Here is a 16,785-nt window from a genome sequence, read left to right on the forward strand (position 1 = left end):
CTGGGATTACAGGTGTGAGCCACTGTGCCTGGCCTATCTTTGCCTTTTGAAGCAAATCTGAAGTGTCCTGCTGGTCTAGAGACAGAATGGTGTAGTGTTTAAGAGGAGTGTTGATTCTGGAGTCAAACTGCCTAGGTTCAAATTCATGCTACTCCTCTGACTAGTGTATCGAATCCTTTTGTGCAAGGGGCTTTAATACAAGAATAATAATACCTCCTGGATCTGTTCTGAAGACCAAGTGAATTAAGAAAGCACTTGGGAAAGTTATCAGGACAACATAAGCTCTACAAAAAAGTGAGATGCTATTAAGATTTTTCTGCTTATTGATTATAACAGTAAATGATATAAAATACTTCGTTTCACGTGTAGAGATGATGCACAGATTGAATTTAATGCTTCAGGTATCCATGGAAAGACAGTCAACCACTCTAGAAGTTATCTAGAGGGAAAAGTATCTATTCCTGTGGGATTCTTTTGATTTCACTCCTAGTCAAGTCTCTTACTTAGAAGCTTTAGTATCCAATAGAATGAGGACAACATAAAAACTTTTAAAAATTATCAGGCTGGGCATATCAATATTTATTGAAATACTGAAAAAAAAATTCCATTTTGTTGAGAAGTTCCTGGCAAGAACTGACATGACAATATGTATTTCATTGATACAGTAAGAAAACATCAACAAGTAACTGACTTCACACTCTAAACATTGCATGGATTCAAGTCCAAGGCAGCTGCAGATCTGTGATACAAATAATCAGACATTAGAGATTGTCTGTTTACAAACATAGAGTAACTATAATAAACCAAGTTAAGCCAAAAACCTTTATATTTGAGTCTGCTTTTACCGGTAAATCCTGTAATTGATAAGGCAGTTGCTAAGTAAATGCCAGGTTACAAATCGGTTAACAATCAACATTAGAGAAACTTCACTTGTCAACCTTGGGTGAACAGATGCTGGCTGTGATGCTGTCTTGCTTATCAGCTCCTGTCGTTGGTGTGATCAGCAGTGTGGATGTAACCCGCTGTGTTGCCCATCTTTCTAATCATTCTCATGATTTAATCTATCAGGTTAACAACATACCAATAATATGTGACATTTTTTAGGTTTAATTTTCAGTGGGGAGTACTGTATCTTTAAAATAAGAGAACATAGATATTAAGAGTCAACGTAGCCAGGTGTGCTGGCAAGCACCCCTAGTCCCAGCTACCGGGGAGGCTGAGGCAGGAGGAATGCTTGAGCCCAGGAGTTCGAGGCCAGCCTGGGCAACATGTGAGATCACGATCCCGCCTCTTAAAATAAAAAATAAAATAAAATAAAAATCAACATATTTGTTTTTTTGGCAATGTTAAAGACCCTCCAAATAGTTATAGTCAAATCTTATAATTGTCTCCATCCACATGACACATGCATGATAGAACCGTTTCATTAACTGTTGACAACACCATTCCTCTCCATGTATCTTCTAGCCAACTTGTTTTTCAGCTGGGGAGGGCAATGGTGCTGCTGTTCTCTGTAATGCTTTGGGTATGAGCTCTGATCGGCGATTTTGCATTGTCCTTTGAGTCATGAAGATAACACGGGTGACTGAGACTGCGCATGAGTCAACGCCCAGCTTACCTAATGTGTACCCTTCATGTGGATGAGTATTAGAGGTGATTAATAAATGTAATAAAATAATCCTCTTTGTACACACAGAAGTAATAACTAATATCTTTGGTATACAATTTACAATGTTTGGAAAGGAAAACCAGGTAAGACTCCACCTTGTTAAGTTTACTTGAAAACCGGAGGAAGCTACAAGTCACATAATTTACAATAGATATTAAATAAACTACAGTAGGAATGATGAAGATTTACAGACATTTAATCAAGTGAATGATTTTAATTCATTAAGACTCTTCTATGTCCCTGAACTAAGTTCCACTAACTTGAAGACATGCTACAGTAAACACATATATTTGGTTTCTTCAGTCTTGGCTATATCTTATACAAAGGTGAAACCAAGGAACAATAAATTAGCATCATAATTGTCTACAGTTGAAAGTATGATATACAATATAAATACACTACTCAAAAGCCAGAAACATTTATGAAAAAATTAAGGGACTAGGAGATACTTTTATTTTTTACAATTTCTACAAGTGATTGTGCCGCCAATAATCTCAAAAAAAATTAAAGTCTAAATGAGATTCCCGTTTGTGATTTTAGTGTCTCACGACATAGAATAATTAAGTACTGTTAAAAACAATTACCAATCAGAAAAATAACATTAAGGAAATTACTGCTTTTGCTATTTTGTTATATCACAGATCCCCCTGCCCCTCAGGACCTAAAGAATGTAAACACTATATCTTATTTGACTTTAAAGTATTAATACTTTATTTTAAACAAATGTTGATCCACATCTGCACAGCTACCTTTTAAAATTGTGAAATAAGGCAAGACTTTCATACCTGTGGCATCGCATGTTAATAATACTGATAATAGTCATTTGAAGAATTTGCGATTCTTTGTCCTTCCATATTTGTTCTACAGCAGACTTTGGTCTATGACTTAGAAAGGTCAGTATCACTCTCTTTGTTTCCCCTTTGGGGAAGATTTGAATTACTTTAATATCTTTCCAGGCCACATGTAAAAATCACCATTTCCATCCCAAGTTTTGAGGATGTTCAATTGCAGCAAGAACGAACCTTGAGTCAATACATCACCTCATCCTTTCCTCTCTCTTTGCATAGATTAACATGCGTCAATTTTGTTTCCAACTACTTAGAACTGTGACTATTTGACATCCTAGCAAAATATGTTTAATGTTTTATTTTTAAATGAACTACAAACTTGGATGATGAAAAAGACTGATGTATACTAACAAGACTTCCTGCCAGAAATTTTTTATGAAATCCAGCAATGCCAAAGCCACATTTCAGCAACAGTAGCAGAAATAAGGTCTAAGTTGCTTTAGCTATGGAGCATTTGCTTTGAAAGTTTGTAGTCATTTCCCTTAATATTAATTAACACTTATATAAGATAGAAGAGGGATACTGCCTGCATTTTCTTAACATCATGAACACGTGACAAAACAAACCTCAGAACATATTTAAAATGGCAAGCTAACATATTAATAGAATTTCCTATTAGCTGTTTGCAGGTCTAAGACACAGACACTCAAAATTAGGCTGTTCATGATTTGGTGGAGCTACTACTGGGTGTGGCTGAACACAGGTCCTTACTACAGATTCGGTGACCACAGGGCAGAGGTGCTGGAGCCTTCAAAGGAAGAGGGAGGGGCTATTGTAGGTATAGCTGATGCATTCTTGAGAATTGTTTCAGTTCAGCTTTACCGTGGAGGAATCCTGTAAGCTCAAATCCCCCGCTGTATAAGCCTAATTAATAAAATTAGTTCCTAAATTTCTTCATAGCGGAGATCAGTTTAAATATACAAGAACTGTTCTGTCCGTTTTTCTTCTGACGGGGTTGGTATCCATCTGTGAGTTCAATCCACTCCATTACAATGTCTTTTATATGGAATCCTCTGGGGATGTGAAGCCTTTGATTCACAGTTTGCAATACAAATACCCTGATACATCATTTATTTGCTATTAAGTATTTGATTATTATGCCTTTTTAAATTCAATATCTTTAAAGCAAGTTTTTAATTAGTGTTGCTTGGAGCAGTTTAGAGTCCTTTTTTTCTTCCTGTTCTTCTTCCCCCTCCCCACTCCCCCAATCTCTTTTTGTTTTGAAAGCAGAGCTCCTAGGGGTTGTAACTTATGCTCTTTTGGCATGCAACATTTCAATGAGAAGGTTATTATAGGGCACATCCCCGTTCAGGTGCTTGTAGTAGAGGTATTCTTCAGCCTGCATACTGATGGCCCGGATTTCAGGTAGTCGAAGAAGTAGCTGTCCAAATTTCTCTGTCTGCTGCGGGTAGTTACACATTGTGTAATCCAGCAGGGCGGCATTGACTTGTTCCTGGACACCTTCTACCAGCTGGAAGTTTTCAAGGTTTTTGACATCTGCATTAAAAAAAAAAAAAAAAAAAAAAAAGCAACATTTCAATAGCATTTTAATTCCTGTTTACTAAAGCAATGTGTTCAATTAATGGATGTATTTGCCTTTTGACATAAACATACTTTACATGCTGCTGAATATTCAGTAAACCCCACTCACCAAGCTTCCTGGGAAAAGAATCACAAAAGAGCTTTAGAAGAATGTCTTGTTGAAATTCTGCATATACCTCAAATCAATTAGACACCAGTGGATTTTGAGCAAGGTCAACTCTTTTCATATCTTACAAAAGGAAAGGTTTGAGGATTCCTAAAGTAGAGGGATCTTAATATATTGCCAGCAAATGAGTCCCTGGAGAAAGACCTATCTTAACCCAGTATATTACACAATTCATATAATTCTGTATTAATTTTTCTGACCCAAGGTGAAATGTGTGTCCAGGGTATGATGTAGTTAATTCTAATAAAAAGTGACAGGATTCTTGTTTCTGTTTGACATTTTCTAAATGATTCTGAAAGTCTTTGACTTGTCTAGCCTATGCTAATGAACCATCTGGTACACTCCAGTGACTGCCAACAGAATATTCGCTACTGGGAACTCTCTAAAATATATATCTTGGTGACTAATGATCTTTATCAAATGAGAGCCTTGTCCTTTGGGCAGAACACAAGCCAGGATGGTTGGTGCCCTTTCACCTGCATGTGGTTTCTATGTCTGATACTTTGTGTTTCTTTTTTTCTTCTGGTCACTCATGTAGAGAAGATGAGCAAAGGCATTTCATTCCGCCTAACTCCTGATGACTATGCAGTTGTTTTTAGACATCTGCCCTAAAGGTCCTTATAAATACTGAATAAGAGAGAAAGCCAGAATAAAAAAAGACAGACTGACATACAAACACACACACAGACAATAGGCAAGGGAAAATGGTATGCTGGAATTTCTCTTCTGGGGTTGATTTATGTTAACAGTATGACTTTTAAATGATGTGTACATAGAAGCCTCTGGAAAAAACAGACAGATACGTGTGTGTGTTTACATACACCCATGCTCAGAAAGTAAACAGATGCAGCCACCCTGCCCTGCTTTATTTTCTAATTGGACAAAAATAAATAAGAAAGAGATTCCGAAGAAAACCACACAGTACCATGACTAAAAGGATAAAGATACTAAACTCGGTTAAAGTAATTCATACCCACTATATACTGTTTTTGGCATCATATACTGTTGAACTTAACCTACATATGTGAACATGTCCATCTTGTTATTTCTAAATGGCTTTACACTGGGCTGTCATACATTCTCTGTTGAAGTGTGTTCAGGACGATTTCAGTGTTTACATTTGGGCCATAGCTTTGCATTAAACATGCTTCCCCTTTCCATCCCTAAGTCTCTGACCCAAATTAAAAACAGTGAGGAATTAGTACTGAAATAGTTATGTAGTGAGTTGGTACCACATCTCTTTCAAAGCCAGATGGGAGACTCAAACATATTTGATTATTCATTAATGAGTTGTACAAACAAATACTATACAATAAGGAGCTCTGAGTCTTCTGGTGGCATTTAAATTGGCAACCACATTGGTGTGCTCTGGACATTTTACACATGCGGCACTTTACAGTTAGTAAAGCATTTTCCACCTGTCTTATTTAATATATTTTTAAAATGATTTTAAGTTACTTAAAAATATTTGTAAGTATGACTATGTATCCAGAGTCATACTTGGTTCAAAATTACAAAATGTAAACAATCAGAAATACCTTCAATATGTCCTACCTTGGTACATGACAGAAAAATCTACATTTGTTTTGCATTATAGTGATTAAAACGTGACTATTAAAAATTTGAAATGCAGTATTATTTTATGCTACAGTGAAAAATACTCTCACCAGCAAGCAAAGCTAGTAACAGTCATAGAGATTAATAGAGAGGATGTAGAAATTTGCATAGAATTAATGTAAAATGTAAGAAAAATGAAGAATACCCTTTTTAGAAAGTTGTTTGAAACTTTCCTTTTTTGATAATTGTATTTTTTTGAGAACCAGTTTTAACATTCTGTGATAAACTATGCTGCTCTGTTAAGGAAAAACAAAAAGAAAACTACCAACAAACATAAAACAAAGGCCAGATCATAAGTTTAGGTTTATCCACTTACTATTATAGAATGATAATTTAGAGTCTTCAGCTCAGCATTTGATGGTTAATTCCTTTCTTTTTTTTTTTTTTTTTTTGAGACAGAGTCTTGCTCTGTTGCCAGACTGTAGTGCAGTGGTGTGATCTCGGCTCACTGCAGCCTCCACCTCCTGAGTTCAAGCAATCCTCCTGCCTCAGCCTCTTGAGTAGCTGGGATTACAGACTTGTGTCACCACGCCCAGCTAATTTTTATATTTTTAGTAGAGGCGGGGTTTCACCATGTTGACTGGGGTGGTCTCGAATTCCTGACTTCCAGTGATCCACCCACCTTGGCCTCCCAAAGTGCTGGGATTACAGGCGTGAGCTACTGCATCCAGCCTCGATGGTTAATTTCTATGAATACTGGTCCAAACTGACACCCTTTTCCCCCAAAAGTTTGGAAATATTTGCAATTTTCCTTCTGGCAGGAAAATAAATAGGTGTCTCATATTTTGGCTAAATATACTATTTTTTGCTAAAGCTGATCAGAATTGAATTCACACACCTGAATTAATTATCCCATTAAGCTATTTTGATAAATGTTATCATGAAGTAATAAAACACATGCTGCTAATTGTCCCAAAGATTCTTACTTGCTGAATGTCTATTTTGTTTCTACATCTATACACATGGCAATGATCCTGAAGAAGTTCTGAGTGAATTCCTCTCATTTACTGACCATGCCATTCCAGGATCATTGCTCTGCTGTCTGCCTTGGTGCTGGCTTCTGTCTATTTAACTGTCCATTTCCCTATGCAGACTATGAGCTCCTGGGGATAAGGGATATGCTTTAGTTCAGCCATCCCCAGGGAATACACCAGTAACTCCTTGCTTCACATTCTTGGTGCATTTGTCCAAGATTGATACAATTGTAAATTTGACCTGTTAAATTATTTCACAAGCCAATTTCCTTTCTTTTTCTAACTAGAAACTGATTTTCAAAAATTTGGCATATATGTAATGGAACTCTCCCTGAAATAAAATACTGTACTTTACATGTAATCGTGTTTTCTATTCAAAAAGTCCTCTGATGAATCCTTTTGTGATCTGAATAATCAAGTTCTAATTTACATGTTTTGCAAATGAGGATTTTCACTGGTCAATTTTGCGTTAAGGGAAATGTGCCTATGTTCTCATTCGGATTGGAATCAGTCCCTGGGATGCTGCGGACTGGACCTGACAGACAGGTAGACCCTGGATTTTCTGCTATGATGGAGGTAGTTCACAGACAGTTCACAAGACCTAAAAACAATGGAAAAGATTAAGTGCCAAAATACAAATGATACCACCTCCCAGAAGACCTGGAATTTTCACTCGTTTATGTGGTTCACTTGTATTTACTTTTTGGGAAGAGTTTAGAAACTTAAGTGTGTTTCCTCAGTACTCATGGAATTAGTTTTGATGAAAATGCATGCCTTTTCATGAAAATTAAAACATGAATCCCATTTAAATAGAAATTTAAATTCTCAGGACGTGGGGATGGAAAGGGGACGCATGTTTAATGCAAAGCTATGGTCCAAATGTAAACACTGAAATCGTCCTGATTTCCATTTTCTCTGGAATGTCCCTCCAATAAAAATCAAGCCCTATTCCATATTAAGTAATGAATGGTAGTTGGCAACTTGGGAGTCTGAACTCATCTATAGCAGGAGTCTCTAACAACAGAAATATACAAGTGAATTGATATAAAATTATATGAAAAAAACAAAATCTAGACAAATGATTATATGTTCTGGAGTTCCCAGAAATATATGTTTTTGAAATTTGCTGTTTGGTTCTCATATTAAATAGCACTGTCCCACATCTGGATTTTAGCAAAAGACCCCCAGCTGGAGGAAAAGAGATGGATATGAGATAAAAATTTCCACCAGTTCTTCTGTGGCATTTTAGGCCGGATTGCAAAGGCACTCTGTGTGTTCCTTTGAAATTTATATAAGCTTCATTTTCATACAATTTAAAAACACCAGTTAATAAACCCTATCATTAGAAATTCTGAGTTGGAAGTAGTATGTAAACAGACAGAGGCATCCCCAATCCTTTCTCTATAGCCTTTAAATTTTGATGACTGGCAAGAGCATTTTGTGCTTCTCCTCTTAGTATCAATCTCTTATCATCTATTCTACTTTATTCACTCAGGGACTAATTACCAACGTTTTATATGAAGCAGCATTACGATAAGCTCACAGTGGGGTGCTCAGATTTTTTCCATCCTTATTGGAAAGTAAACCCTTAGGTCTTCTTGAATATATTATAGTGCTGACTTTTCAGTCACACACAACATTCAGGCTCTCTCTGAAGAGTAAGATACTCATCTCTGCCTCCCTGGTAGCTGCCATAATGGTGCAGCCTATAAATCTTGTCATTCAACACACTTTTTCAGAAATGGGTCCTCTGCTGAGCCAGGGGGCTGGGGGCTGTGAGGCTCAAATGGAGTGTGTTGACTTTTGCTGATAAGGTAATTATCTTTGTTAATTTTTCAAAAGTGGGAAAAAATTCCTTAGTCTTTTTTGTCTTTTTAAAGAGTTAAATTTTTTTTTAAATTACTAATATTATTGTCTGATTTTTTTTTAAATAAATAGGGACAGAGTCTTGTTCTGTCACCCAGGCAGGAATGCAGTGGTGACATCATAGCTCACTGTAGCCTTGAACTCCTGGGCTTGAGTGGTCCTCCAGCCTCAGCTACTCCCAGTCCCAGTAACTGGGAGCAGCTGGGATTAATTACAGGTGCGAGCTGGCTTATCTAATCTTTTAAAGGACATAAAGGTGGAAAAAAGAGGTACCGTTTTGCACATAGAAAATACTTCTTTTCTTGGAGGTCTTTAGAGAGATGACAATCTATAAACTGTCACACAATTTGCCCTCAGAAGGCCCTTTCCTCTAGAAAAGGAGAAAGAAAATAGATTTTCTGTAAGGAGCTAATGTTCAAAATTATTTTTTAAAGGGCTAAATATGGATAATCTGCATAACTAATTTTGTAAGAACTTCTGGAAGTTGCAGAACATGTTCGTTCTTTTCATACGAACAAAGTTCACTTTTAAAAAGAAATCAGGGCTGTTTAGGGACCGGGGAGGGGAGGGCAGGATAATTTTGGTGCTGACACCTAAACTTAGATTCTATCTCCAGTTTCCAGCAAAATCCGAAACTCAAGATTTTAAATTCATTTCCATAAGTCCCTTAGGATAATATAGGTGTGTACACACACACTAACCCAAGAGTTATTTTTACCAACTAGAATGTATAATTTTGTGCTTTCATAGGCAAATTAATAATAAGAAAATGCAGCCCTTGGCAGGAGCTGTCTACAAAAATGGAGGATTGCTTCAGCCCAGGAGTTTGAGACCAGCCTAGGCACCACAGCAAGACCCTTGTCTTCACCCCAAAAATAAAAATAAAAAGTTGGTTGGACGTGGTGGTGTGTGCCTGTAGTCTCAGCTACTTGAGAGGCTGAAGTAGGAGCATCATTTGAGCCCAGGAGTTCAAGGTTGCTGTAGGCTGTAATTGTGCCACTGCACTCCAGCCTGGGCAACAGAGTGAGACCCTGTCTCTTAAAAAAAAAAAAAAAGTAGATATAAAGTGTATATACTATGTATGTATACAGAAATAACAGGCCCTTACAACTGATTGGTGCTTTGTAGTTTACAAAACATTCTTAACATGCTTCATTTATTATTTCATACCTTCGTGTATACACAATGTATACACATTCATTCATTCATTCATTCAGTTTTAACAGCTCTGGTCTGGGTGTTGGAGATAAGGAAATAAAAGGCACAGTCTCTGTACAGTTGCTCAATTAATGTGATACAGATAAGCAGTGCCCTTACAGGATGGGCAGCTAACACAGGGTTCAAGAGAAAAGAGGGGTCCCTGGGGGAGGTGACACCTGAGGAGTTTTGAAAGATGAGTTAGAATGAGCTGAGCAATGCATGGAAGAGAACACACATCCTAGCAGACAGTGGCCTATATACAAACCCTAGAGAAGGAAAGAACAAAGAGGTCTTTGGTAAACTGTTAAACAGCTCAGCCTTTGTGGAGAAGGAGTAGGTGGGCAAGATGAAGACGGGCCATAAGGTTTAAGACTGTGAAGAGTGCTGCATGTCAGATGGTCTGGATTTTGTTCTGAAAGCAAGGCAGAAACACTGAATGGTTTTAGGAAAGAGGGAAATGGTCAGCTTTCTGATTTAAAAAAAACTTTCTGCCAGAAGTGTGTAGAAGGGACTAGTGTGTGCAGGAGGGTGAGGGGAGAGCAGGCTCATGGAGGGAGACCAGTCAGGAGCCTGCTGCAGGGACACAGATGAGAAATATGGCGGCCAAGGAGGTGGCGAGGGACTTGAAAGGCATCAAGATGGTTGATGCGACAGGGTTTGTTGGCCTTGGGTTAATAAAAAGTAGGAGAGACAGAGAGAAAGAGTGAGGGTCCTGGATGGCTTCCAGGAGTCTGTTAAGGGAAGAAGGTGGTGGCCATCACCAAGGCAAGAGGAGCAGCAGATTTGAGAAGCAATATTTAAGAAGTCTAGGTATGGCCATGTTGAATTTAAGGGGCACATGGAATATTGGGTGAAGATGTCCAGGAAATGGCCAGACATAAAGGTCTAGACCTCAAGAGAAAGGCTTGGGCTGGAGGTATAGATTTGGGACTTATCAGTGTATAGCTGATGGGTGATGGGTGAAATCCCAGGAGTTAGTGAGAGTGTGTAGAAAACAACTGGCCTAGGAGTGGGATTCAGGATAAGCTAAATTGTAAAGGATTCTATCCTAGAAGGTGTTATAGGTATTATGAAATTAAGAATCCGAGAGATTAAATGGCTTTCCCAAGATCTCAAAGTTAGTAAGAATGAGGGAGGAAATAATATTTACCAAACACCAATTAATGTGACAAGTGTCTTTAACATAGGTTTTCTCATTGAATCCTCTTAAGAATCTTATGGGGAAGTTATTATTAATATCATTTTCCCGATGAAAAAACAGAGGCTTAAAGGGGTTGCGAAACTCATCTAGGATTTTAATGCTAGTAAGATCTTGAATTTATGACCAGGCCTGTCTCACTCTGAAGTCCTTGTATGCTCTACCACAAGACTTCCCTCTGGCGGAGCAGGAATCTGAACCCTGCAGGGCTCATTATTTTAAAGTCCTGGAGTTTTTTTCCCCTATTGTGTCAATGCCTGCATGTTTCTGTCACTTGCTGGAGTTGGAGAATGGGAAGTGCTGGTTAGTCAAGTAGTTCCGTTTCTAAAGGGTCTCATGATATGCGAATGAATGGTTTTCAAATAATTTGAATGAAGTAATATACATTTGACATTTAAATTGGCATGTAACACAACTTAATGTTTGAGATTTTGAAGGAAATTTAACATCTTAAATGCCACAAATCACTATTATAAATAATAGTCTCACGATGGAGACTGAGCACAGTCTAGTGTCATGGGGCACCTTTGTGGGGACTTCTCTGGACAAGCCCCACCCCAACCCCTTCCAATTGTATTGTACAGGTGCCAAGGCTAAGAAATAAGGATTTCTCCACTTTTGCCTTTTTTTGTATACATGGTTTACAAAAAAAAGTTCCCACAGATCAAAAATGTTTGAAAACCACTTGGTTTTGTGGCACAATACCAATGTTAAAAGGGAATGGTGGTCTACTCTGGTCTCTGTCACACGGAAGACATTATGCTAAGTGAAATAAGCCAGTCACAAAAAGAAAACACTTATGAGTCCACTTATAAGAGGTACCTAGAGGCACCTGTGTCAAATGAATTTGTCTTGTGTCAAATTCATAGGCGCAGAAAATAGAATGGTGGTTGGCAGGAATGAGGAACAGAGGCTGTTGTTTGATGGGTATAGAGTTTCAGTTTGTCAGATAAGAATTCTGGATATTGGTTGTATAACAATGCAAATGAACTTAACACTACTGAACTGTATACGTTTAAATGGTTACGAAGAAAATGTATGTCCGCACAAAAACATGCATAGGGATGTTTATAGCAGCTTTATTCATAATTGCCCAAACTTGAAAGTAACCAAAATGTCCTTTAGTATGTGAATGGTTGACTGTGGTGTATCCAGACCATGAGATATTATACAACACTAAAAAGAAATGAGCTGTTGGCCCATGAAAAGACATGGAGGAAACGTAAATGTGTATTACTAAATGAAAGAAGCCACTTTGAAAAGGCTCTATATTGTATGATTCCAACCGTGTGACATTCTGGAAAAGACAAAACTATGGAGACAATAAAAAGATGGGTGGTTGCCAGTAGTTGGTGGAAGGAGGGACGACTGGGCTGAGCACAGAGGACTTCCAGGGCAGTGACACTACTCTGTATGATACTGTAATGGTGGATACATGTCATTACGTGTGTCCAAATCCATAGAATGTACAACACCAACAGCGAGCCCTACCTACCTAATGTGAACAGTGGACTTTGAGTGATAAGGATGTGTCAATGTAGCAGCATTCATTGTAAAGGTTTCATTCCAGTGTGGAATGCTGACAGTAGGGGAGGCTTGTGCTGGTAGGGGAATGCTGACAGTAGGGGGGCAGGGGTTATGTGGGGAGTCTCTGTACCTTCTGCTCAATTTTGTGGTGAACTTAAAACTACTCCAGGGCTGGGCATGGTGGCTCACACCTGTATTCCCAGCACTTTGGGAGGCCAAGGCGGGAGGATCACCTGAGGTCAGGAGTTTGAGACCAGCCTGGCCAACATGGTGAAACCCTGCCTCTACTAAAAATATAAAAATTAGCTGGCTGTGGTGGTGCACACCTGTAATCCCAGCTACTCGGGAGGCTGTGGCAGGAGAATCACTTGAATCTGGGAGGCGGAGGTTGCAGTGAGCCGAGATTGTGCCATTGCGCTCCAGCCTGGGTGACAAGAGTGAGATTCCGTCTAAAAAAAAAAAAAAAAAAACTGCTCTAAAAAATAAAGTTGGCCAAGTGCGGTGGCTCATGCCTGTAATCCTAACACTTTGAGAGGCCAAGGCGGGTGGATCATTTGAGGTCAGGAGTTTAAGACCAGCCTGGCCAACATGTGGAAACTCCATCTCTTCTAAAATACAAAAATTAGCCGGGTGTGGTGGCTGGCACCTGTAATCCCAGCTACTCAGGAGGCTGAGACAGGAGAATCACTTGAACCCACGAGGCGGAGGTTGCAGTGAGCTGAGATCGTGCCACTGCACTCAAGCCTGGGCAACAGAGCAAGACTCTGTCTCAAAAGAAAAAAAAAAAAAAGTCTATTAAAATCTATGGAAAAGTGATTAAGATGGTAAATTTTACATTGTGCATATTTTACTATAATTAATGTTTTAAATGTAATGTATATGTCAGTTTTTAAACATAGTATAGTGAATACCTATGAATCCACTACTCATCAGGAAGACCAGAACATGGTCAGAGACCTTCAGGCTATCTGTGTGTTCCTCCCAAGAACGAATTCCTGATGCCCCAGAGGTGATCATAATCCAGAATTCTGTATTTCCGCTAGGCTGTTCTTGCACTGCTATAAAGAAATACCTAAGACTGGGTAATTTATAAAGAAAAGAGGTTTAATTGGCTCATGAACCTGCAGCTTTACAGGAAGCATGGTGTTGGCATCTGCTCAGCTTCTGGGGAGGTCTCAAGAAGATTAAAATCATGGTGGCGGGTGAGGGCAGGGCAGGCACATCACATGGTGAAAGCAGGAGCCAGAGAGAGAGAGTGTGTGTAGGGAGGTGATACACGTTTCTAAATTACCAGATCTGGCAAGAACTCACTATCATCAAGACAACACCAGGCCCTGAGGGACCTGGTGTTTTGGGTCATGACCCCATGATCCAAAGACATCCTATCAGGCCCCACCTCCAGCATCGGGGATTCCAGTTCGACACGAGATTTGGGCAGGGACAAAGATCCAAACAGTATCACCTGTTTTCTTATACCCCTAAATGATGTATTCTTATTATTGCTTGTTCATGACTGACCTTACATTATGCATACATTTGTCTAATTTTAAAAACTGCCAAGCTGGGTGCAGTGGCTCATGCTTGTAATCCCAGCACTTTGGCAGGCCAAGGCTGGAGGATCTCTTGAGCCCAGGAGTTCAAGACCAGCCTGGCCAACATGGCGAAACCTTGTCTCTACAAAAATACAAAAATTAGTGAGTGTGGTGGTCTGCGCCTATAGTCTCAGCTACTTGGGAGGCTGAGGTGGAGAATCACTTGACCCCAGGAAGCTGGGGCTGCAGTGAAGCAAGATAGTGCCACTGCACTCCAGCCTGGGAAACAGAGTGAGATCTTGTCTCAAAAAAAAAAAAAAAAAAAAAAAAAAAACCAAACAAAAATTGCCTGTCACCCCCACTAGAATGCTAGAATGAAAGCCGTGTAGGCAGAGGCTTGGTCTTATGTGCAGCTGTATTCCTAGTGCCTGGCCAGTGCTCAGCACAGAGGAGATCCTCAGGAAATATGAGAATAAACTTTTTTGTTTAAATTCTTGCCCTAAACCAACATTTTTCTTTTTTTCTTTTCTTTTTTTTTTTTGCCTTTGACATGCTGCTATTCTTCCATATCAAATTCATGGCCGACTTTATTTTTATTTTGTGTAGAATTGTTTTATAACAGCAAGTGAAAAGCACAAACTCCATTATAGATTGTACTTCCGGAAATGGATTCAAAGAGGACTTTTTGGCTGGGTGCTTTGGCTTGTAGTGCCAAGCCTGCTTGTTTTTCTCAAATCCTTTGGACTTTTCCATGTGTTGAACATTTTATTTCAGTGTGTTCAATGCTTTCACCAGCTCACTCAGTGACCCATGTGGAAGACTGCAGAATATAACTTTATTTGGTTCTATACATATGACTGTTCACTATTTACTAGATATCTCTATCTGATAGCTAGGGGGCATCTCAAACTCACAGTGTCTAAAATGTAGCTCAATCTGTCTGGTTTTCTAAACCTGCTCCTTCTCCTGCTTTTCTTATACCAATGATTGGACTAAGAATCCATCCCGTTACGCAATATCTACCTGGGATTTCAAGCCTGAGGCCCAGATTCATTCATGACTCCTCCCTCTCCTCTTCTTTTCCAATCCAGCCATCACCAAATTGCTGCCTCTGCTTTCTAACTGCATTTTGCATCTGTCCTTTATTCTCCATTGCTGCAACCGTAACTCGCCTCTGTTCCTTATAACTGATTCCTCCAATATTGTCCCCGCCTCCAAATGCATTTTCCTCACAACAGCATGAGTGATAACTTTAATTGTGAATCCAATTATGTACTCTAGTACCTTCTGCTTAAAATCATTCAATGGCCCCCCACTACCCTGGGTTAAAGATTAAAGACATTTATCTGGCCTGCTTCTCTATGCCATTTTATTTCACCCCACCCACCAACTTCTTTCAGTTTCTTGAAGGTGCCTGGGCCAGTACCTGGAACTTTCTTCCCCTAACCTTTATTTGGATAATTTTGACCAATCTCCTGGGCCTCAGTGCAGATATCATTACGTACAGGAAGCCTCCCTGAAGTCCTCTCTGCTGTGAGTCTACAGCACACTCTACTTGCCCATGATGCAGGGCATTGGGTATTACATGGTAATTTCACTGTCAATTATGAGGACAGGGGTATGTCTATCTTGTTAATTATAACCTTTCCCCGGCCTAGCATAATGTCTGGACAAAGGAGGAGCTCAGTTCACATTTGTTGAATAAGAGAATCCTTTTTCTCACTTGTTTCACATGCCAGTCTTCTCACTTGCTTCTCTGTGGAACATCTTCCACATATTTGCAATCGCATCTTCCAAGGCAAGCTTTTCTGGATTCTCCGGTTACTGGTTTATGCCTTGCCTCTCCTGCTAGATTGCGTTCTCTCAGAAGACAGAGATTCTGACTTACGTTTCTTATTTCCCACACCACACAGGTATAGCACCACACACATAAAAGACAACCAATGCATTTATTATTGAATTGGTTAATTTGTATTCAGTGCCCATGAATACAAAGCATATGTAAATTAATTCAATAAAAATATATTGAGAACTTTTTATGCGTCACTACCCCCCAGCTATTAGACTCTTAAGCAATTTTAAAGTTCCTCACCTTGTTAAATTCCTAACCAATTTCAAATATAACAAAGCTCTTTTCCTATAATGTATCTCTAGAAAAAGTGTAATTTGATTCAAAATTGAAGTAATTGAGCTCAATGGGTAGAAGGAAAAACATTTGATATATTTGATGTTGTGAAGTGGTAATCTGAGTATTTTCAGGAAACCTGTATTTTGGGGCTGTGTGCTGTGTTAGGGACCACATCACGGGCATAGAGCACTTCCATTTTCCCTCTGTATACACATTTGCCATTTGCTTTCTAGAATTCTTAGGGATAAAAATGAGGACAGAATGCTATACTAAAGGAGTTTGTGAAACAGATCGTACATTGTGTCAACTTCTGCTTATCAGATGATAGTGAAAACTACATTAAAATATAAGGAAAATCAAAGAAAAATAAGGCCTCTGGCTGGAAATCGATGGGATATTCTGAGCCAGGAAACAGAGTTTAAAGGGATACAGGATGAGGCAATTTCCTAGTTTGCCCCTAAACCTCAAATAAAGTTGTATTTAAAATAGATTTAACAATAAGGCCAAATACATACAGT

General features: G+C 38.9%; 1 protein-coding gene across 4 annotated transcripts in view; it reads right to left on the reverse strand.

The window, feature by feature from the left end:
• Positions 1-546: 546 nt before the first annotated feature.
• NR5A2 (nuclear receptor subfamily 5 group A member 2) overlaps positions 547-16,785 on the reverse strand; it is a 139,237-nt gene continuing 122,998 nt past the window's right edge. For all 4 annotated transcript variants that reach the window (XM_024238087.3, XM_024238082.3, XM_024238090.3 and 1 more), the window contains one exon: positions 547-4,014. In XM_024238087.3, coding sequence (XP_024093855.2) covers positions 3,767-4,014 — 248 coding nt within the window. In that variant the 3' untranslated portion in view covers positions 547-3,766. The remainder of the gene's footprint in view (positions 4,015-16,785) is intronic.

This window comes from Pongo abelii, chromosome 1 (genome assembly GCF_028885655.2).
Source record: "Pongo abelii isolate AG06213 chromosome 1, NHGRI_mPonAbe1-v2.0_pri, whole genome shotgun sequence".
In the NCBI taxonomy this organism is placed as follows: domain Eukaryota; kingdom Metazoa; phylum Chordata; class Mammalia; order Primates; family Hominidae; genus Pongo; species Pongo abelii.